Here is a 20,581-nt window from a genome sequence, read left to right as displayed (position 1 = left end):
TTGGAGGGTTATTATGAGAATTGAAAGTCTGTAACAGGGCCAGGTGCAGTGGCTCAAGCCTATAATCCCAGCAGTTTGGGAGACCAAGGCGGGTGGATCACCTGAGGTCAGGAGTTTGAGACCAGCCTGGCCAACATGGTGAAACCCTGTCTCTACTAAAAATACAAAAATTATCTGGGCTTGGTGGTAGACACCTGTAATCCCAGCTACTCAGGAGGCTGAGGCAGGAGAATTGCTTGAACCCAGGAGGCGGAGGTTGCTGTGAGCCAAGATTGCGCCATTGCACTCCAGCCTGGGTGACAAGAACAAAACTCAGTCTCAAAAAAACAAAAAATAAAAAAATAAAAAAAATAAAAGGTCTGTAACAGAATACTCAATACATTACAGGCATTCAATGAATGTTAGCTATTAGTGCCTTGTTCCAGGAAAAAAAAATAAAAATAAATAAAAAACATTAGCTATTAGCTATATTTTATTGCTTGTGCCTGGAGGGAAGGAGAGAGGAACATCAGAGATACAGGAGGCCTGGGGCCTTGGCAGGTCTGGAGGGAGGGTCACTGTGGCCTAGGACTAAACTCACTGTCTCTGCCCTCCCCGCAGGCCCAGCAGTACCCTTCAGGGCGCTCTGTGACAGAGATGGAGGTGATGCAGTTCCTGAACCGGAACCAACGTCTGCAGCCCTCTGCCCAAGCTCTCATCTACTTCCGGGATTCCAGCTTCCTCAGGTACTGTCTGTTGCCTGCAGGTTGGGGCTCCTTCCCCAAAAGGCCAGACAGGCCAGTCTTCTCTCCTCAGTATTCAGAGTATGGAAGGGGAGTGCTATGAGGCAGAAACAGGACTCAGCATGCCTTTGCAGCCCCACGTCAGCCTTGGTGCTGGAGTCAGGAGCTCTCTACTTGAGGAGCTTCAGGAAATTACAGCTATGTCTGGTGGTTGGTGGAGGGAGGCTGGCTGGGGTCTGAGTCTATTCCAACTTTTGGGGTCTTTGGTGGTCAGCTCTGTGCCAGATGCCTGGAAATCTGACTTTGTTTCTGAGTCTGAAGAGGCTGCATGTCGGATCTCAGAACTGAAGAGCTACCTAAGCAGACAGAAAGGGATCACCTGCCGCAGGTGAGCTGAGGGAGGTAGGGAGCACCTGTACAGAGATGTGGTGAGAGGAGCCGGGCCTGCTCTGACCTGGTTGTGCTTGATTTGCCCACAGATACCCCTGTGAGTGGGGGGGTGTGGCAGCTGGCCGGCCCTATGTTGGCGGGCTGGAGGAGTTTGGGCAGTTGGTTCTGCAGGATGTATGGAATATGATCCAGAAGCTCTACCTGCAGGTCAGCAGAAGCACTGGTGACCAGAGGCATGCAGAGGGACATGGGGTGGTCTGGGTTGTCCTGGGGAGGAAGTAGCTTGGCGGGGGCTCTGTGAGCTTTAGCCTGGGAGTGCTGAGGAGCATGGCACCATGGATAGTCATTGACCCATTTACCCTCAGCCTGGGGCCCTGCTGGAGCAGCCAGTGTCCATCCCAGACGATGACTTGGTCCAGGCCACCTTCCAGCAGCTGCAGAAGCCATCGAGTCCTGCCCGGCCACGCCTTCTTCAGGACACAGTGCAACAGCTGATGCTGCACCACGGAAGGCTGAGCCTGGTGACGGGGCAGTCAGGACAGGGCAAGACAGCCTTCCTGGTACAGAGTCTCAGGGGCCTGGGCAGGAGGGAGGGAAGGCTGTGTGGGCTAAGGAGGTAAGGCACAGGGAGCTCAGGCATGTAAAATGTGACCATGTTTTCTGTTCCGGTCCCATGCAGGCATCTCTTGTGTCAGCCCTGCAGGCTCCTGATGGGGCCAAGGTGGCACCATTAGTCTTCTTCCACTTTTCTGGGGCTCGTCCTGACCAGGGTCTTGCCCTCACTCTGCTCAGACGCCTCTGTACCTATCTGCGTGGCCAACTAAAAGAGCCAGGTGCCCTCCCCAGCACCTACCGGTGGGTATCCCCCAATGAGCCCAGCCTTGTTGATGCCCATGTACCACCCCTGCTTTTTTTTTCTCTCCCACTGACCCTGACTTCCTCTCCATGTACAGAAGCCTGGTGTGGGAGCTGCAGCAGAGGCTGCTGCCCAAGTCTGCTGAGTCCCTGCATCCTGGCCAGATCCAGGTCCTGATCATCGATGGGGCTGATAGGTTAGTGGACCAGAATGGGCAGCTGATTTCAGACTGGATCCCAAAGAAGCTTCCCCGGGTGAGTGTGAGAAGGAGGTGGGTGTCGGGAGGCAGGCTGGGGAGAAGGAGGGATACGGCACGGAGGAGAGGGGCCTCTCCAATGTGGTTCTCCTTTTCTTTCTACCTTCCTGCCCCTTTGCCCAAATATCACAGTGTGTACACCTGGTGCTGAGTGTGTCTAGTGATGCAGGCCTAGGGGAGACCCTTGAGCAGAGCCAGGGTGCCCACGTGCTGGCCTTGGGGCCTCTGGAGGCCTCTGCTCGGGCCCGGCTGGTGAGAGAGGAGCTGGCCCTGTACGGGAAGCGGCTGGAGGAGTCACCATTTAACAACCAGGTTGGGTTCTAGGCCGGGGCCGGTGGGTGTGTGGGGTGAATCTGGGAGCTATGAGGACCTGGGGTGCTGAGGCCGCTAGCTGCCTTGCACAGACCTGCTCCTTTGTTTTCTCAGAAATTCTGTCCATGGGAAGTTGTTAATAAGAAAATTGTGATTCCTGATCATGTCACCCAGCCCTCTTCCCCCGGTGAATGGCCTTTCCAGGGCCTCTCGGGGTGAGGCGATGAGTAAAGTGGTTTTTGGTGGGGTAGGCCGAGCCACAGGGGTTTTCTGGCAGGGCTGGCTGGGCAGAGCAGCGTAGGAGAGGGATGGTTTGTGTCCTGGGATGATGCCATGGACCTGGCATCTGCTGGGGACTCTCAGAGGAGGAGCTGCCTGGCAGAGGGGCTGGTGCTGGGGCAGAGGGCTGGCTGCGGGCAGCCCTCCTGGACCCCACCCTGAGTCCTGAGTCTTGCCAGATGCGACTGCTGCTGGTGAAGCGGGAATCAGGCCGGCCGCTCTACCTGCGCTTGGTCACCGATCACCTGAGGCTCTTCACGCTGTATGAGCAGGTCAGTTCTCGTCACCTTCCAAGTCCTAATCACTACTTCCCATTCTCTCTTCAGCTGCTTTGTCTCATCCCCATCCCACGTCCTTTGCTGTCTTGTGATCACCCACTCCCTATCCTCGCCTCATACCTCGCCTCACTTCCCTCCTACTGTTGTTCTTTACTTTTTCATTCCTCCACACTGTCCTCCTGCTGCCCCTTCCCTATCCCACAACCCAAGCTGCTTCTCCTCCCACTGCACTGAACAAGGCTGTCCTCCCGCCATCCTAGGTGTCTGAGAGACTCCGGACCCTGCCTGCCACTGTCCCCCTGCTGCTGCAGCACATCCTGAGCACACTGGAGAAGGAGCACGGGCCTGATGTCCTTCCCCAGGCCTTGACTGCCCTAGAGGTCACACGGAGTGGTCAGTGCTTGGGGTGGGTTGGTTGGGAGGCTGAGGGCCAGGGTTCGGATTACATTGGTTCCCTTGGGGTCTCAGCAGGCAGTTCAAGGAGAGACTGGGTGTGGTGGGGGCGGGGACACTGTATGGTTAGATGAGGGCCTCAGAGAGCTTGAGTTTTCAGGTTTGACTGTGGACCAGCTGCACGGAGTGCTGAGTGTGTGGCGGACACTACCGAAGGGGACTAAGAGCTGGGAAGAAGCAGTGGCTGCTGGTAACAGTGGAGACCCCTACCCCATGGGCCCGTTTGCCTACCTCGTCCAGAGTCTGCGCAGGTACAGGTGCCCCAGCAGAGCTCCCGCTGACCTCTCTGTGCCTTCCCTTCTTTGAGCCGGGGCCCTCTGTATAGCTTCAACAACTGGCTCCCAGACCATGAATGAGCTACTGCTCCAGCTGCTCCAGTTTCCGCTATTTGAGGGGGGAATAGGAGCCCACTGTGTGCCAGGATGCTCACTGACAGGCCTCTTCCTTCTCTCTCCCTTCCTCACACGAGGACAGTTTGCTAGGGGAGGGCCCTCTGGAGCGCCCTGGTGCCCGGCTGTGCCTCCCTGATGGGCCCCTGAGAACAGCAGCTAAACGTCGCTATGGGAAGAGGCCAGGGCTAGAGGACATGGCACACATCCTCATTGCAGGTGATTGCAGCCCAAGTCAGCCTGGGCACTGAGTGTGGGGCTTGGGCCTGGAGGCCAGGACCACCCACTGTGCTCCCATCTGCTGGCCAGCTCACCTACTGCCCTTGGGAATGATGCAGAGCTGAGCCTTTCTCAATATCTGTTCATGCAGCTCAGCTCTGGAAGACATGTGACGCTGATGCCTCAGGCACCTTCCGAAGTTGCCCTCCTGAGGCTCTGGGAGACCTGCCTTACCACCTGGTTAGTTCCTAGACCCCATAGACACCTTTCCCAAAGTGAGTGCTTTGGTTGTTCTGAGACCCCTCTCCCCCTTACCATCTCCACCATCACCGCCGCCATTACCCCTCCCAAACTCCCTTGACCTCTTTCCTTTCAGTTTTCCTGCCCTTCTTCTTCAAGTCCTTTGTCCCAGCTCAGATCCTATCTCTGTATCCAGGTTCTGAGACTAAACTGTCCCTTCTCACCAGCCCCTTCATATCCCTAATGAATTCAATCTGACCTTCTCAGCTCCAGAGCGGGAACCGTGGACTTCTTTCGAAGTTTCTTACCAACCTCCATGTGGTGGCTGCACACTTGGAATTGGGTCTGGTCTCTCGGCTCTTGGAGGCCCATGCCCTCTATGGTGAGATGAGTCACTGGCTGGATTCTTCTCTGAGATATGGGACTCCTGGGTGTGCTTATGGGGGCCCTGCTCAGGGTTGGAGCAGGGGTGTGGGTGTCAGGGAAAAAAGATTCAAATTTCCATTTCGAGTTGAAAATGCCGAGAGGGTGAGCACGTGACTCTCAGGAGACCTTTCACCTTGATCTCTTGGACCAGAGATTCTTCAACTTTATTTAGTTAGCATAAAACTATCTAGGAAACTTGTTCAAATTGCAGATCCTTGGGTCTCCATATTCTGGTTTCCTAGGTTTGGAGTGGGGCTCAAAGCTTTGTACTTTTAAGAGATATTCCTGATATAGGGCCAGAGGGCCACACTTTGAGACTACTATTGTAGACACACCATATGGTTTTATTTGGTGCTGGGGCTAATGGGGTCCAGCTGGCTCCCCAGTGACATTCTGCCACCCTTTTATAGCTTCTTCAGTCCCCAAAGAGGAACAAAAGCTCCCCGAGGCTGACGTTGCAGTGTTTCACACCTTCCTGAGGCAGCAGGCTTCAATCCTCAGCCAGTACCCCCGGCTCCTGCCCCAGCAGGCAGCCAACCAGCCCCTGGACTCACCTCTTTGCCACCAAGCCCCGCTGCTCTCCCAGAGATGGCACCTCCAACACACACTACGATGGCTTAATAAACCCCAGACCATGAAAAATCAGCAAAGGTAAGACCTTGACCCCAGACCCTAGTAAGCCCACCAGAGAGCAAGCTGCAGCTCTTTCTGAAACTGAGGAATAAGGATGACCAGAAACACTGGAGAGGGATCCAGGCACAGAAGCACAGAAATCAACTCCTGTTTGCATTCTCTCGTTTATTTCCTCCCTTTCTTCCTACTCTTTCTCTAGCTCCAGCCTGTCTCTGGCAGTTTCCTCATCCCCTACTGCTGTGGCCTTCTCCACCAATGGGCAAAGAGCAGCTGTGGGCACTGCCAATGGGACAGTTTACCTGTTGGACCTGAGAACTTGGCAGGTATGACAATCAAGGAGGGGCAGAATTTACCCTCTGAAAATCCGTGCAGACTGCCCTGAAGCCCTAGATGAGCCAAACACACCTGTTATCACTCTGATTAATTCAGCAACTTTACTGCCTGCACATCAGCTGAAAGGGCTTGGTCAAAAAATCAATCACACAGCAAATATTTGCTGCACACCTTCCATTTAAGGCACTGTGCTAAGCGTTGCAAGAAACACAGGACTTGGGACATTGTCATTGCCCACCAAGTGGTCAGTTTTGTTGGGAGATAAGACATACGAGGTAAAAAAGGAACCAAAACATAGCCATGTAATCTAATTAAGACATGAGTGAGTTGTGCAGCTATAGGAGGACATAGGATAGAGAAGGGCAGGCACTCTTGTTTGAACAAGGAACCTGAGCAAAGACACAGGAGGGGAATGTTCCTGGTAAATTTGTAAATCGCTGGGAATTATGGCAGCACAGCGTGCTTATGGGAGGCTAATAGTACATTAGGCTGGAGAGGTGAGTCCTAGAACCACAGCCTCTTTCTATCCTCTTTACACTCATGTCATCCCCTACCCCATGTAACCCCATTTTCTCAGACCCATCAAAATTTTCTGTAACTTGGGGAATAGGTATGGGGTTTGGAGTAGGGGAGAAAATGTGGCCCCACTTGGATCACGAGGCCCCCACTTGAACGTGTGCTTGACTTGGAACATAGAGCGCCAAGGACTCATGGCCTTTGTGCCTTGGCCTTCTTTTTGGGTGGGGCCTGGAGTGGTGGGACTTGGAGGGTCAAGGGGATGGCCTGAGCTGCACTCCCTCACCCACTGTCGCAGGACGAGAAGTCTGTGGTGAGTGGCTGTGATGGAATCTCTGCTTGTTTGTTCCTCTCCGATGATACACTCTTTCTTACTGCCTTCGACGGGCTCCTGGAGCTCTGGGACCTGCAGCATGGTTGTCGGTAAGGGGTCCTCCCCATTTGTCTTGGAATGAGGGCCTTCCCCATTTTTTGGAAGCCCCAGGAGAAGGAAATGAGGAGGGAGCTGATGGCCAGGGTCCAGAGGACTGACTTCATCTTCCTGGGATAGGGTGCTGCAGACTAAGGCTCACCAGTACCAAATCACTGGCTGCTGCCTGAGCCCAGACTGCCGGCTGCTAGCCACCGTGTGCTTGGGAGGATGCCTAAAGGTAAGACTTGGGGTCTGCAGTGGTCAGAGTGGCCCTGAGCCATGACTCACCCTCGTGAATTTGTTCTCTCAGTGCGGCAGAGGCTGCTGACTCCCTGGCCAGAGAAGGCCTTCCCTGCTGAGGGCAGGGTAACTGGACAAGGTTGCTCCTGGAGGTCTGGGACTGAGAAGTTCAGGCATCTCTGTTCAGCATCCTGATTCCTCCTCTCTCTCCCTCAGCTGTGGGACACAGTCCGTGGGCAGCTGGCCTTCCAGCACACCTACCCCAAGTCCCTGAACTGTGTTGCCTTCCACCCAGAGGGGCAGGTAATAGCCACAGGCAGCTGGGCTGGCAGCATCAGCTTCTTCCAGGTGGATGGGCTCAAAGTCACCAAGGTAAGAAGGTCCAGCGTAGCTCTTGGGGGAAGCACAGGAGGACAGGAGTGGAGGGTGGCAGACAACAGACAGCAGCATTCTGGGTCACTTAAGATTTTGCTGAGAGCAGGTCTTCACGTTTCCATTTCTACCTCCCTGTGTAGGACCTGGGGGCACCCGGAGCCTCTATCCGTACCTTGGCCTTCAATATGCCTGGGGGGGTTGTGGCTGTGGGCCGGCTGGACAGTATGGTGGAGCTGTGGGCCTGGCGAGAAGGGGCACGGCTGGCTGCCTTCCCTGCCCACCATGGCTTTGTTGCTGCTGCGCTTTTCCTGCATGCGGGTTGCCAGTTACTGACGGCTGGAGAGGATGGCAAGGTCAGCTTGCAGAGGGCTGGTGGTGGGTTGTGAGGAGGAGTAGCAAAGGCAAAGAATATCTTGGTGGGGGTGGGGGTCCTTTGTCGAGGAGACTGTGGAGGAGCTTGGATTGCAGGAGCCACGGGGAGAGGGGTGCCGCTGTGTGCAGGGGCAGCTCTCATGAGAAGAGTCTCTGGAAGGAGGACTTTAATGGGGGTGGCTGTAACTCAAAACAGGGAGGAGGACCGGGTGGTGGAGGTGGTATCCTTAAGCCCTTTTCTTGGTTCCCAGGTTCAGGTGTGGTCAGGGTCTCTGGGTCGGCCCCGTGGGCACCTGGGTTCCCTTTCTCTCTCTCCTGCCCTCTCTGTGGCACTCAGCCCAGATGGTGATCGGGTGGCTGTTGGATATCGAGCGGATGGCATTAGGATCTACAAAATCTCTTCAGGTACTGAAATGGGAATGGGTGGGTTTTTGAGCCTTTAGAAAGAGCGCAGCCCCTGCCCCCCACCCCTTCCCAAGTGTCTTACTCCCTTGTTCTCTCTCATTCTCTAGGTTCCCAGGGGGCTCAGGGTCAGGCACTGGATGTGGCAGTGTCCGCCCTGGCCTGGCTAAGCCCCAAGGTGTTGGTGAGTGGTGCAGAAGATGGGTCCTTGCAGGGCTGGGCACTCAAGGAATGCTCCCTTCAGTCCCTCTGGCTCCTGTCCAGATTCCAGAAGCCTGTGCTAGGACTGGCCACTTCCCAGGAGCTCTTGGCTTCTGCCTCAGGTACTACTAGACAGTGGGCAGGGTTAACAAATTACTGTTCTTTTCTTTCTTTTTTTTTTTTTTTTAAGACAGAGCTTCACTCTTGTTGCCCAGGCTAGAGTGCAGTGGTACGGTCTCGGCTCACTGCAACTTCTGCCTCCTGGGTTCAAGCAATTCTCCTGTCTCGGCCTCCCGAGTAGCTGGGATTACAGGCATGCGCCTCCACGCCCGGCTAATTTTGTATTTTTAGTAGAGATGGGGTTTCACCATGTTGGTCATGCTGGTCTCGATCTCCTGAGATCACCAAGGTGATCCGCCCACCTCGGCCTCCCAAAGTGCTGGGATTACAGATGTGAGCCATCGCGCCTGGCCCACAAATCACTGTTCCTTTTAAAGACACTAACACCTTTCTCCAAGTTGTATGTATATGTGTATGAAAATACACATGTGCGATTTTGTTTTACAACTTTCAAAGTGCTTTTGAATGCAATTATCTTGCATAATCTGTTTAGACTGTTTCCACTCATTCCTTCACCCTCATTCTGGGACCTCTAAACTCCCAGTAATCCTTTGAGTTTCTGCCCCGTGGGAGACTTTGCTGTGTAAAGGGATAGGTTTCCCTTAGAAGGAGAGAGAGAGATGTTGAGGTGAAAATGTAGAATGGCCTAGGCCCTCTCTAGGAGGGAGACCTGGTCCTTACAGGTCGCGAGGTGGAAGTGACACTGGACACTTGAGAAGAGGAGGGGTCTGGAGCAGCTGCTGTGGGAGTACAGTTAGAGAAGCAGAGACAAGGAACTGTGTTCCCGGCCTGAGCTGTGGAGCTGGAGCTGGGAGTGCCGCACGTTCCCGTCCTATGTACACACTCGCTGATGACCCTTGCCCAGGGCCTCTCCACAGCCTTGTGACTCCCTGCATCCCTCCCATGGAGCTGAGCCTCAGGTGTCACCCTCAGCCCCCATGGCCGCTCCTGTCTTTGGCCTCCCAGGGCCTGTCTGGCTTCCTCTTTCAGGAAGCTGTTCCCTCTCTCTTTTTCCAATGCAGAGGATTTCACAGTGCAGCTGTGGCCAAGGCAGCTGCTGATGCGGCCACACAAGGCAGAAGACTTTCCCTGTGGCACTGAGCTGCGGGGACATGAGGGCCCTGTGAGCTGCTGTAGTTTCAGCACTGATGGAGGCAGCCTGGCCACCGGGGGCCGGGATCGGGTGAGCTGCAGAAGGATGCAACCCTGGGGTCCCATAGCCTCTCTAGTTCCTAGATTTCTTAACAACCCATTTCCCATTGCTTCCTCCTGCTTTTTGTTTTGCCAAATCTAGTATAGATCTGTCTGCCTGTGCTTCCTTGTGCCCCCTCTTTCCTTGAAATTTCCTGCCTGAAATGGCTCCAGGGTTCCCATCCTTCCTTTGGTCCTGATTGCTCCCTCTCCTTGGGGCCTATCCAGAGTCTCCTCTGCTGGGACGTGAGGACACCCAAAACCCCTGTTTTGATCCACTCCTTCCCTGCCTGTCACCGTGACTGGGTCACTGGCTGTGCCTGGACCAAAGATAACCTACTGGTGAGTAAAGGGCCAGGGGTGGCACAGAGCCCAGCTGGGTTCCTGGGGCAAGACAACACTCCCCACCTCGTCCTTTTTCTGGCACCCATTAATAATAGTGATAGCTAATATTTGTCAAACTTGATATGTGCCAGGCATTGAACTAAGCTCTTTTCATATATTGCTTCACTTAATCTTTACAACACCCTGTAAAGTAGATACTCCTTTTATCTCTATTTTTCAGATAAGGAAATTGAACTCAGAACATTTCCAAGGTCATTTATGAAGCTGAGCCAGGGAACTCTCTAATAAGAAAGCCTAGGGCTGGGCACGGTGGCTCACACCTGTAATCCTAGCACTTTGGGAGGCCGAGGCGAGTGGATCACGAGGCCAGGAGTTCAAGACCAGGCTGACCAACGTGGAGAAACCCTGTCTCTACTAAAGATACAAAATTAGCCAGGCATGGGGACACATGCCTGTAATCCCAGCTACTCAGGAGGCTGAGGCAGGAGACTAACTTGAACCCGGGAGGCAGAGGTCACGCCATTGCACTCCAGCCTGGGCAACAAGAGTGAAACTCCATCTCAAAATAATAATAATAATAATATGGACAATAGCTACCATTTATTGTATGCTCACTGTGTGCCAGGCAGCATGCTAAGTCCTTTTTTTTTTTTTTTTTTGAGTCAGAGTTTCGCTCTTGTTGCCCAGGCTGGAGTGCAGTGGCGCAATCTCTGCTCACTGCAATCTCCACCTCCCAGGTTCGAATGATTCTTCTGCCTCAGCCTCCTGAGTAGCTGAGATTATAGGCACCTGCCACCATGCCCAGCTAATTTTTTGTATTTTTAGTAGAGATGGGGTTTCCTCATGTTGGCCAGGCTGGTCTCGAACTCCTGACCTCAGGCGATCCACCTGCCTCGGCCTCCCAAAGTGTTGGGATTACAGGCATGAGCCACCGTGCCCAGCCTAAGTCCTTTATGTAGACGCACTCAGCCCCACAACCACCATATCAGATAGGTACATTATCATTATACTCATTAAATAGTTGGGAAACCCAAGGCTCAGAAAGAGAAACAGACCACAAAGCAGAAAGTAATGAGTGACAGAGCTAGGATTTGAACCCAGGAGAACCCAGGCCCTTAATTACGTGGCTTACTGCCTTCCACCCTACACTACAGATATACCAAAATGCTGGAGGGATGCCGATAATCCCACTCCTCTGACTTCTGACTCTGCAGATATCCTGCTCCAGTGATGGCTCTGTGGGGCTCTGGGACCCAGAGTCGGGACAGCGGCTTGGTCAGTTCCTGGGTCATCAGAGTGCTGTGAGCGCTGTGGCAGCTGTGGTGAGAAAGCAATGGAGACCCCACTGGGGGGTCTCTGGAAGGGCTAAGGGGGCTTTGGGAGACGGTGCATGGAGTATCTAATCCCAGAGGCAAAATGAGCATAAAAATGAGATACCTGGAGATTAGGCAACATAGTAAGACCCCCCATCTCTATAAAAAATAAAAATAAAAATTAGCTGGGTACCATGGTACATGCCTGTAGTTCTAGCTACTCAGGAGGCTGAGGCGAGAGATCACTTGAGCCCAGGATTTCAAGGCTACAGTGAGCTATGATCAAACCACTGCACTCCAGCCTCCAGTGTAACAGAGTGAGACCCTATCTTTAAAAAAAAAAAAAGGAGAAAAAGAAAATGAGATACTTGGGATTGGATTATGGTGTTGAGGCTAAGGGTTGGTGTAAAGGGAGAGAGGAGAGCATGAAAACACAGCCTCTTGGTATCATGAACTTGAGCCACCCGACCCCACTGTCCTGAGCCACCCGACCCCACTCTCCTGAGCCACCCAACCCCACTGTTCCTGAGTTCTCCTCCCTCATTGACATCTTCCATGCTCCTAATGCTCCACCCACCTCTGTGGAGGAAGTTCTGTTTCCCATGTCCTGCTCAATATGACTCTGCTCTGATCTTGTGCTCTGTGGGCAGGAGGAGCACGTGGTGTCTGTGAGCCGGGATGGGACCTTGAAAGTGTGGGACCATCAAGGCGTGGAGCTGACCAGCATCCCTGCTCACTCAGGACCCATTAGCCACTGTGCAGCTGCCATGGAGCCCCGTGCAGGTAACAAAACGTCAGCCACCTCCCCTTCCCTGCTGTCTCTTCTTTTCTCCCCTGCTCCGTCCCTTCTTCTGACTCAGTCTCTGTGTCTTATCAGCTGGACAGCCTGGGTCAGAGCTTCTGGTGGTAACCATCGGGCTAGATGGGGCCACACGGTTATGGCATCCACTCTTGGTGAGTTCCTGCAAGGACCAGAGTCAAGGGAGGTGGGGAAGGTATGTGGAATAACCTTCTGTTGTGCCCACTCTCATGAGCCCATCTCCATCCCTTCCTCCTAGGTGTGCCAAACCCACACCCTCCTGGGACACAGTGGCCCAGTCCGTGCTGCTGCTGTTTCAGAAACCTCAGGCCTCATGCTGACCGCCTCTGAGGATGGTTCTGTACGGCTCTGGCAGGTTCCTAAGGAAGCAGGTGAGTGAGGCTTGGAGAGAGACAGGGTGTGTTACTGGCACAAAAAAAGGTCAAGGGTGGCCTGATATCTCTTATCCCAGCAGGATCCCAGCTCCTAATGAAACACGTCCTTTCTTCTCCAGATGACACATGTATACCAAGGAGTTCTGCAGCCGTCGCTGCTGTGGCTTGGGCACCAGATGGTTCCATGGCAGTATCTGGAAATCAAGCTGGGGAACTAATCTTGTGGCAGGAAGCTAAGGCTGTGGCCACAGCACAGGTGAGTCGGTGTACCCTTGGTTCTTTGTCTATGTGAATTCTACCCTGGCTGTGTATTTACTGGGCGTTAGAGGTTGCATATGTGCCTGGGAGGGAAAAGATGGTGCATCCTGGCTCATCAGAAGCACTGAATTGAACTTGTTGTGTACACCAGGCTCCAGGCCACATTGGTGCTCTGATCTGGTCCTCGGCACACACCTTTTTTGTCCTCAGTGCTGATGAGAAAATCAGCGAGTGGCAAGTGAAACTGCGGAAGGGTTCGGCACCCGGAAATTTGAGGTGAAACAGGCTGATGGGTTAATGGGATAGAAACAGCAGTCTCCTCACTCCTGGCATTTTACCCAAATTACTGCACTTCTGCTTCTGAACTAGGTCAATTGGATGTTAGTTACTGAGAGGGACATTATTTTCTGCTTCTGTCCATGGCAATGTAAATGAATAATTCTCAGGTGCCTACTTGATGCCAAGCTCTGGGCCAGGCAGTATGAACCAGTTACAGATCAAATTCATCCTTTAATTAAGGAAGCTCACAGTAGAGGAATGTGCATATATTTAAACCAGCAGCACTATTCAGACTGACTAGTGCTATAATGAAGATACACACACACACACACACACACACACACACATATTCCTGGGGCTTCAAAATTTGAGAAATTGTGGGAAGGAGTTGGTATTTAAGGTTGGACACTTACAGAATGAGTAGGAGTTTTCTGGACCAGTAAGAGAAGGGAACAGTGTTTCAGGAAGAGGAAGGAACATGTACAGAAGATATGGAGATGTTGAGAGTATGTAGTATATTCTGGGTATAGCCAGCTCCTTGGATTCCTGGTGGGAGTAAGGGAAATGTAATTGAATAGATAAACTGGGGTCAGGCTGTAGAGGGCACAGTGCTAAGAATTTTGGGTGGAATAATTATCTGGATTTTATAAAGAGAACTGGTGGCAGTATGGAAGATGGATGGTAGTAGAGAGATACTAAAGGTAAGGAGACCACATTTACACCTGTAGCTATAGCCTAGGAAAGACGTAATGTGGGCCTGACCTGGGCTGTGGAGATGAGAACGGGAGATACGGATTTAGGCATGTGTTGCATCCACAGGCCTTACTGGTGAGTTGGAGGTAGAGAGGGAAGGAAAAGCCAAGAATGTTAGAGATTCCTAGTTTGAGCAAGTAATGGGATGGCACTGATGAATACTGTTAAAAAAAAAAAACCAGAAAGTGGAACAGGATTTTCAGGGAAGGTGATACGTTTTGCTTTGTACTTCATTCCTGAGGAATTCATGTGGGATTGAGGAGCCTGAGAAAGGTTAACTAAAATAGGATCTTTCTCTGTCCATGTACTTTTTTGAGCTAGTCTTCACCTGAACCGAATTCTACAGGAGGACTTAGGGGTGCTGACAAGTCTGGATTGGGCTCCTGATGGTCACTTTCTCATCTTGGCCAAAGCAGATTTGAAGTTACTTTGCATGAAGCCCGGGGATGCTCCATCTGAAATCTGGTAAGATCCAAAATGCCATTTCCTCCTGAGCTGGGGAAAAAGGAAACCTGAGTTAGTGGTTATCCTGAGGTTGAGTCTAACTTAGAAGAAAACTCTGGAGTCTTAAAGAGAGGTGTTCTTCTCTTTACCTCTCTTTAAATCCTGGGCTCAACCTATTCCTTTCTCACAAACCAGGAGCAACTATACAGAAAATCCTATGATATTGTCCACCCACAAGGAGTATGGCATATTTGTCCTGCAGCCCAAGGATCCTGGAGTTCTTTCTTTCTTGGTAAGTCCTATTTGAGTGTGTGCTAAAGCAAACATTCGTCTAGGACCAGTGTTTTTACACCTTGGGGCCCGTCATGGAGGATAGGGAAGGGAAAGGCAGTTGGCTGCAAATCCTCTTAGCCTCCTTCAACTGGAGCAGTTCTAATTTAGGACATTGTGTATTGGGTTCCCATGTAAGATTTCGCTGGTACAAGAAAGGACTCTACCGTTTTAGAAAGCCATGGGAAACCATAAACCTAGAAGTTTTCTCAATTGCATTTTTTCCCATGTCTCTCTTGTCTTGCCCCTATGAATAATAGCATCTTGAGGGCAAGGACTCCATCTTGTTTTTGTCATCATACTTAGCAGTTACTTAATAGATGTTCAACACTTTTTGTATTGAGTGTGCCAAAGCTAGCTGTTCACTTCAAATGCAGTTTCCTGGGAGCCACTTGTTATTGGGAAGGTTATTAAATCCTGACCTGCTACCCACTAAAGTTACCTACTAAAGCCTATGCTTGACCCAGTGATTCCACTCCTAAATATATACCTAAGAGAAAGGAGTACATACATTCTGCAAAGCCGGGTACAAGAATCTTCATAGCAGCTTTATTCATCATAGCTAAATATTAATAAATAGAAAGGGGATAAATAATTTGTGGTATATCTATACAATGGAATACTACATGGCAAAAAAATTAATGTGATACTGCATGCTGATGAATGGAATAATACAGACATACCTCGTAGACATTATTCTGGGCAAAGGAAGCCAGTTACAAAGGAGTACATACTATATGATTTCACCTAAATGAAGTTTCAAGAACAAGCAAGACTAATTTCAGTTGACAGACATTAGAATATTTTTAGCTTTTGTGGTGATGGTCTGGTATTGATGGGAAAGGGACATAAGGGCAATTTTCTGAGGTGATGGAAATGCTCTACATCTTGATCTGTCGGGTGACTGCATGGGTGGATGCACATGTAAAAATACATCGCGATGTACATTTAAGATTTGTGCACTTAGCCAGGTGTAGTGGCTTACGCCTGTAATCCCAGCACTTTGGGAGGCCAAGGCCAGTGGATCACCTGAGGCCAGGAGTTCGAGACCAGCCTGGCCCACATGGTGAAACCCCATCTTTACTAAAAATAAAAAAATCAGCTGGGTGTGGTGGCGCACGCCGGTGTTCCCAGCTACTTGGGAGGCTGAGGCAGGATAATCGCTTGAACCCAGGAGGCAGAGGTTGCAGTGAACCGAGATCGCGCCACTGTACTCCAGCCTGGGCGACAGAGTGAGACTCCGTCTCAAAAAAAAAAAAAAAAAAAGATCTGCACACTTGATTGTATCTAAGTTATAGTTAAAAAAAAAAAAAAAAAATTCCTGACCAGCCCAGAGCAGAAAACTGTTGTTTTGTCTGGTACAAGTTGACTCATATGGGTAGGCTAAACAAAATTACCTATTCTTTCACAGAGGCAAAAGGAATCAGGAGAGTTTGAAGAGAGGCTGAACTTTGATATAAACTTAGAGAATCCTAGTAGGACCCTAATATCGATAACTCAAGCCAAACCTGAATCTGGTGAGTGGTAACAGGAGGACCTGAGGAGCCGGGAGATGGCCCAGGGTGGATGGCAGATCCCTGAGACTTGGCTCTAATTCTGTCCTTAAAATGGCAGAGTCCTCATTTTTGTGTGCCAGCTCTGATGGGATGCTATGGAACCTGGCCAAATGCAGCCCAGAAGGAGAATGGACCACAGGTAACATCTGGCAGAAAAAAGCAAACACTCCAGAAACCCAAACTCCAGGGACAGACCCATCTACCTGCTGGGAATCTGATGCCAGCATGGATAGTCATGCCAGCATGGATAGTGAGCCAACACCACATCTAAAGACACGGCAGCGTAGAAAGGTGAGTTTGAAGGAAGGGTCAGAAATACTAGGGGAGGGCTGGGAGCAGTGGCTCACGCCTATAATCCCAGCACTTTGGGAGGCCGAGGCGGGCAGATAATGAGGTCAGGAGATCAAGACCATCCTGGCTAACACGGTGAAACCCCATCTCTACTAAAAAATACAAAAAATTAGCTGGGCGTGGTGGCGGGTGCCTGTAGTCCCAGCTACTCGGGAGTCTGAGGCAGGAGAATGGTGTGAACCCGGGAGGCGGAGCTTGCGGTGAGCCGAGATTGCGCCACTGCACTCCAGCCTGGGCGACAGAGCGAGACTCCGTCTCAAAAAAAAAAAAAGAAATACTAAGGGAGGAGGGCTGTAGGTCTGACACAGCACATTGTGATGCTTCTCTGAAGAGGGGCCCCTGAGAACTCACCATCCTGCTCTCCCCTTTCCTCTTTGAGATTCACTCGGGCTCTGTCACAGCCCTCCATGTGCTACCTGAGTTGCTGGTGACAGCTTCGAAGGACAGAGATGTTAAGCTATGGGAGAGACCCAGTATGCAGCTGGTAAGTGTGTGTGTGTGTGTGTGTGTGCGTGCGCATGCACACCTATTCCAGAGGGATGTCACAAGACAGCAAACTTAGAGTAAGAAAGGGCAAAAGATCAAAATTCTGTTTTCTTCAATCACTTGCAATGTATGACTAACCTGTTTCTAAATAAAAGGCATTAATGTGAGAAAAAATAAGTTAGTAAGGAGGCTTGTAGCCCTGACCTCCCCTATTTTTGTTCCCATCGTAGCTGGGCCTGTTCCGATGCGAAGGGTCAGTGAGCTGCCTGGAACCTTGGCTGGGCGCTAACTCCACCCTGCAGCTTGCCGTGGGAGACGTGCAGGGCAATGTGTACTTTCTGAACTGGGAATGAAGATGTGCCACTCGGGAATAATGATACCCCTTGTGCTAGAGATGCAAAGCCTGAAGACACTGGTAGCTTTTAATAATTATAAAATTAATAATTTCTTGATAATTATAAAAATGAAGTGTCAAAAAATCTCAAGTGTAGGCCTGCCTGTGTTCTCATGTGGATTTAGAACAGGAGGATAGTCTATGTGTATGTATATGTACATTCTAATGTGTGTCTCTTCTTATTCAACATTAATCCTTACTAGAACCACAAGAAAGTGAATGAAATCTTTAGTAGGTACTCTTTTGAAACTAGGTTTTAGAATTCTTGCATCACTCGCGGGCCCTAGGACCCTAGGATGCCATTCTTGCCAGGAGGAGGAATGAGAGTGATGTTGGCCAACATTCAATTTGAACAGAGCATGGAAGACCTTTCAGTTCATCGGGAAAGAATGAGGGAGGGAGAATAAGTCAGTCATGCATCAGGGCATTTAGAAAGAGCTATGTTTCTGTCACAGAGACAGCCCTTTTCTCAGAACTACCCAGAGGAGGCCGGGCATGGTGGCTCACGCTTGTAATCCCAGCAATTTGGGAGGCCGAGGTGGGCAGATCACGAGGTCAGGAGATCAAGACCATCCTGGCTAACTTGGTGAAACCCTGTCTCTACTAAAAAATACAAAAAGTTAGCCAGGTGTGGCGGCGGGCACCTGTAGTCCCAGCTACTTGGGAGGCTGAGGCAGGAGGATGGCGTGAACCCAGGAGGCGGAGCTTGCAGTGAGCCGAGACACCACTGCACTCCAGCCTGGGCGACAGAGCGAGACTCTGTCTAAAAAAAAAAAAAGAACTACCCAGATGAGAGGGAGGAGCCAAGCCATTGAAAGCGGAACAAACCTTCTGGTTTTCCCAACTTCTGACACGACTTTCAACTTTAGTCAATATGGTAATTGGCATTCTCAGAAGAGATCACGAAAGTGTCTTACTCTCTCTCAAATTGAAATTCACAAAGATTAAAACTAATTGAGAGGTGGCACAATCATAGCCATGAACTCTGATTTTCTTAAGTAAAAACCCTTTTTTTTTTTTTTTTTTGAGACAGAGTCTGGCTCTGTCACCTAGGCTGGAGTGCAATGGTGCAATCTCAGCTCAGTGCAACCTCTGCTTCCTGGGTTCAAGCGATTCTCCTGCCTTAGCCTCCCGAGTAGCTGGGATTACAGGTGCCCACCACCACGCCCAGCTAATTTTTGTATTTTAGTAGAGACGAAGTTTCACCATGTTGGCCAGGTGGGTCTCAAACTCCTGACCTCAGGTTATCTGCACACCTCAGCCTCTTAAAGTTCTGGGATTACAGGCGTGAGCCATTATGCCCGGCCCATAAAAGAACTTTATTATATTTCTAAAATTCAATCATATGGAAGAATCTATTGAGCAGGTTAGCCTTTGCTTAACTTTCCTCCTCTCTGTTACTCCAGCCTTAGCTGGGGTGTTTTGTAGAATTTTCAGAGCATGGAAGACAGACAACTAGAGCTTCCTCCTGCCCTTGGCCCATGCTTTTAGGAGAGCAAAAGGCAAAAGATTGAAACCAGTGACTTTAGTTTCCTCAGGCCCTTTCTTTCTGAGGGTTAAAGAAGAAGGAAATGTCTTCTGTGGCCAAGAATTCAAGGATTTGTAGGAGATAAGTGAAGGCTATTACAGGGATTTTGTCCTGGTTTGGTAGGTTTCTCTTGGAGAAATACCACTACACCCTGGTCTAGAAATGAGTTTTGAAGACTTGGGGAGTTAAAGGGCACTGAGTTTTGCTCTCACTGTACCCTGATTCCAGGTTTTACATGTAGAAATCACCTGAGGGACTTAATTTCTATCCAATGCCCTGGTTTCCATCCTGACCAGAGGATGATGACATCAGCTGATAGGCCATGCTTCTGTCTTCTCTTATGTGCCTCATGCCAAGCCTCAAAATATACCTTCTGGACCATCATTTCCACATCTACCTTGTGACTAGAAGTCCTAGTTATGGTATTTTGAAATTTACGATCCATAATCCTTGCCAGAAATCCTGCAGCGAACCATGGCATGGCATCATCCTAGTCATTGATTTCAATCTTTTGCCTTTTGCTCCCCTAAAATCTTGGGCCAATTACAGGAGGAAGCTCTATTTGTCTGTCTTCCATGCTCTGAAAATTATATAAAAGCATCCCAGCTAAGGCTGGAGTGAAGGGGTTGGGGAAAGTTAAGCAAAGGCTAACTTACCAATAGGCTCAATAGATTCAGTCTTGTTGGCCAGGCCCACTTGAAGGGTTTTTTGTTTCATCTTGGAGAAGGACAGTGAGGTCATGGTATAATTGTTATGAGTAAAGTCAAGAACAGCTTCTAGGTAAAAGTAATTATGTACCCAAAAGGAGTTGAAGGGAAAATCAATTTAGGTTTACATTAAACATCCTTCAAGTTCTTATCTTTAAATGGAGTTTCAGTGTCTCCCAAAGGCTGGATGAGTTTTACAGTTATAACCACTGGATTGTGAGACCATAGGACATTAGAAAAGCATCTTTTTTATATGCCAAATTTTTACACGTATATCCACATCTGTTTTTGAAATCTAGAGCAGAGGTACTCAAAGTTTGGTTCATGGACTAGTGCCAGTTCACAAATTGTTAATGTTTTATAATGAGATAAGTACGGAAGTTGAGAGTAACCATTTAGAAACTGTATAGGAATTTAAAAAGTAATATCTGACAAATTTAATAATAAAAATGGAGGCTTGTATTTTGTGTGCTTTTTAATTTCATTTTCTTAATAATCCATTTTGATTATATTTTATAAAAGTATTATTCCATGACAGATAAGAAATTAAAACAGGCCAGGCACGGTGGCTCACGCCTATAATCCCAGCACTTTGAAAGGCCGAGGCGGGTGGATCACCTGGGGTCTGGAGTTCGAGGCGAGCCTGGCCAATATGGTGAAACCCCGTCTCTACTAAAAATACAAAAAATTAGCTGGGCATGGTGGCAGGCACCTGTAATCCCAGCTACTTGGGGGGCTGAGGCAGGAGAATCGCTTGAACTCGGGGGGGCAGAGGTTGCAGTGAGCCGAGATCGCATCATTGCACTCCAGGCTGGGCAACAAGAATGAAACTTGGTCAAAAAAAAGAAAAAAAGAAAGAAAGAGAGAGAGAGGGAGGGCGGGAGGGAGGCAGGAAGGAAGAAAGAAAGACAAAGGAACAATTAGTCCTTCATCTCAGAAGGTTTGAGAAGCACTACTCTAGAGAGACTGGGTAACAGCAGCAAAAAGCATGGACTTGGAATAAGACTGCCTGAGTTCAAATCTTCATG

General features: G+C 50.1%; 1 protein-coding gene across 5 annotated transcripts in view; it reads left to right on the top strand.

Annotated features, from left to right (window-relative positions):
* TEP1 (telomerase associated protein 1) overlaps positions 1-20,015 on the top strand; it is a 48,078-nt gene extending 28,063 nt beyond the window's left edge. For 3 of the 5 annotated variants that reach the window (XM_014347503.4, XM_034937232.3, XM_055097232.2), the window contains exons 21-55: positions 601-725; positions 997-1,110; positions 1,202-1,319; positions 1,478-1,672; positions 1,792-1,967; positions 2,066-2,222; positions 2,357-2,536; positions 2,995-3,087; positions 3,354-3,486; positions 3,647-3,797; positions 4,021-4,154; positions 4,306-4,394; positions 4,662-4,776; positions 5,231-5,471; positions 5,653-5,776; positions 6,601-6,725; positions 6,853-6,952; positions 7,171-7,326; positions 7,470-7,682; positions 7,953-8,106; positions 8,214-8,426; positions 9,447-9,607; positions 9,844-9,957; positions 11,175-11,282; positions 11,924-12,056; positions 12,151-12,227; positions 12,332-12,464; positions 12,587-12,723; positions 12,877-13,001; positions 14,079-14,222; positions 14,397-14,493; positions 15,943-16,048; positions 16,146-16,378; positions 16,818-16,922; positions 17,155-20,015. In XM_014347503.4, coding sequence (XP_014202989.3) covers positions 601-725; positions 997-1,110; positions 1,202-1,319; positions 1,478-1,672; positions 1,792-1,967; positions 2,066-2,222; positions 2,357-2,536; positions 2,995-3,087; positions 3,354-3,486; positions 3,647-3,797; positions 4,021-4,154; positions 4,306-4,394; positions 4,662-4,776; positions 5,231-5,471; positions 5,653-5,776; positions 6,601-6,725; positions 6,853-6,952; positions 7,171-7,326; positions 7,470-7,682; positions 7,953-8,106; positions 8,214-8,426; positions 9,447-9,607; positions 9,844-9,957; positions 11,175-11,282; positions 11,924-12,056; positions 12,151-12,227; positions 12,332-12,464; positions 12,587-12,723; positions 12,877-13,001; positions 14,079-14,222; positions 14,397-14,493; positions 15,943-16,048; positions 16,146-16,378; positions 16,818-16,922; positions 17,155-17,277 — 4,902 coding nt within the window. In that variant the 3' untranslated portion in view covers positions 17,278-20,015. Of the gene's footprint in view, positions 1-600; positions 726-996; positions 1,111-1,201; positions 1,320-1,477; positions 1,673-1,791; positions 1,968-2,065; positions 2,223-2,356; positions 2,537-2,994; positions 3,088-3,353; positions 3,487-3,646; positions 3,798-4,020; positions 4,155-4,305; positions 4,395-4,661; positions 4,777-5,230; positions 5,472-5,652; positions 5,777-6,600; positions 6,726-6,852; positions 6,953-7,170; positions 7,327-7,469; positions 7,683-7,952; positions 8,107-8,213; positions 8,427-9,446; positions 9,608-9,843; positions 9,958-11,114; positions 11,283-11,923; positions 12,057-12,150; positions 12,228-12,331; positions 12,465-12,586; positions 12,724-12,876; positions 13,002-14,078; positions 14,223-14,396; positions 14,494-15,942; positions 16,049-16,145; positions 16,379-16,817; positions 16,923-17,154 lie in introns of those variants that run through there. The other 2 variants (XM_063596456.1, XM_034937235.3) reach the window with 2 other exon arrangements.
* Positions 20,016-20,581: the final 566 nt, after the last annotated feature.

The sequence above is a fragment of the Pan paniscus genome, chromosome 15, assembly GCF_029289425.2.
Source record: "Pan paniscus chromosome 15, NHGRI_mPanPan1-v2.0_pri, whole genome shotgun sequence".
Lineage (NCBI taxonomy): Eukaryota > Metazoa > Chordata > Mammalia > Primates > Hominidae > Pan > Pan paniscus.
Note: the sequence above shows the minus strand (reverse complement) of the source record. Positions and strands in the feature narration are given on the sequence as shown.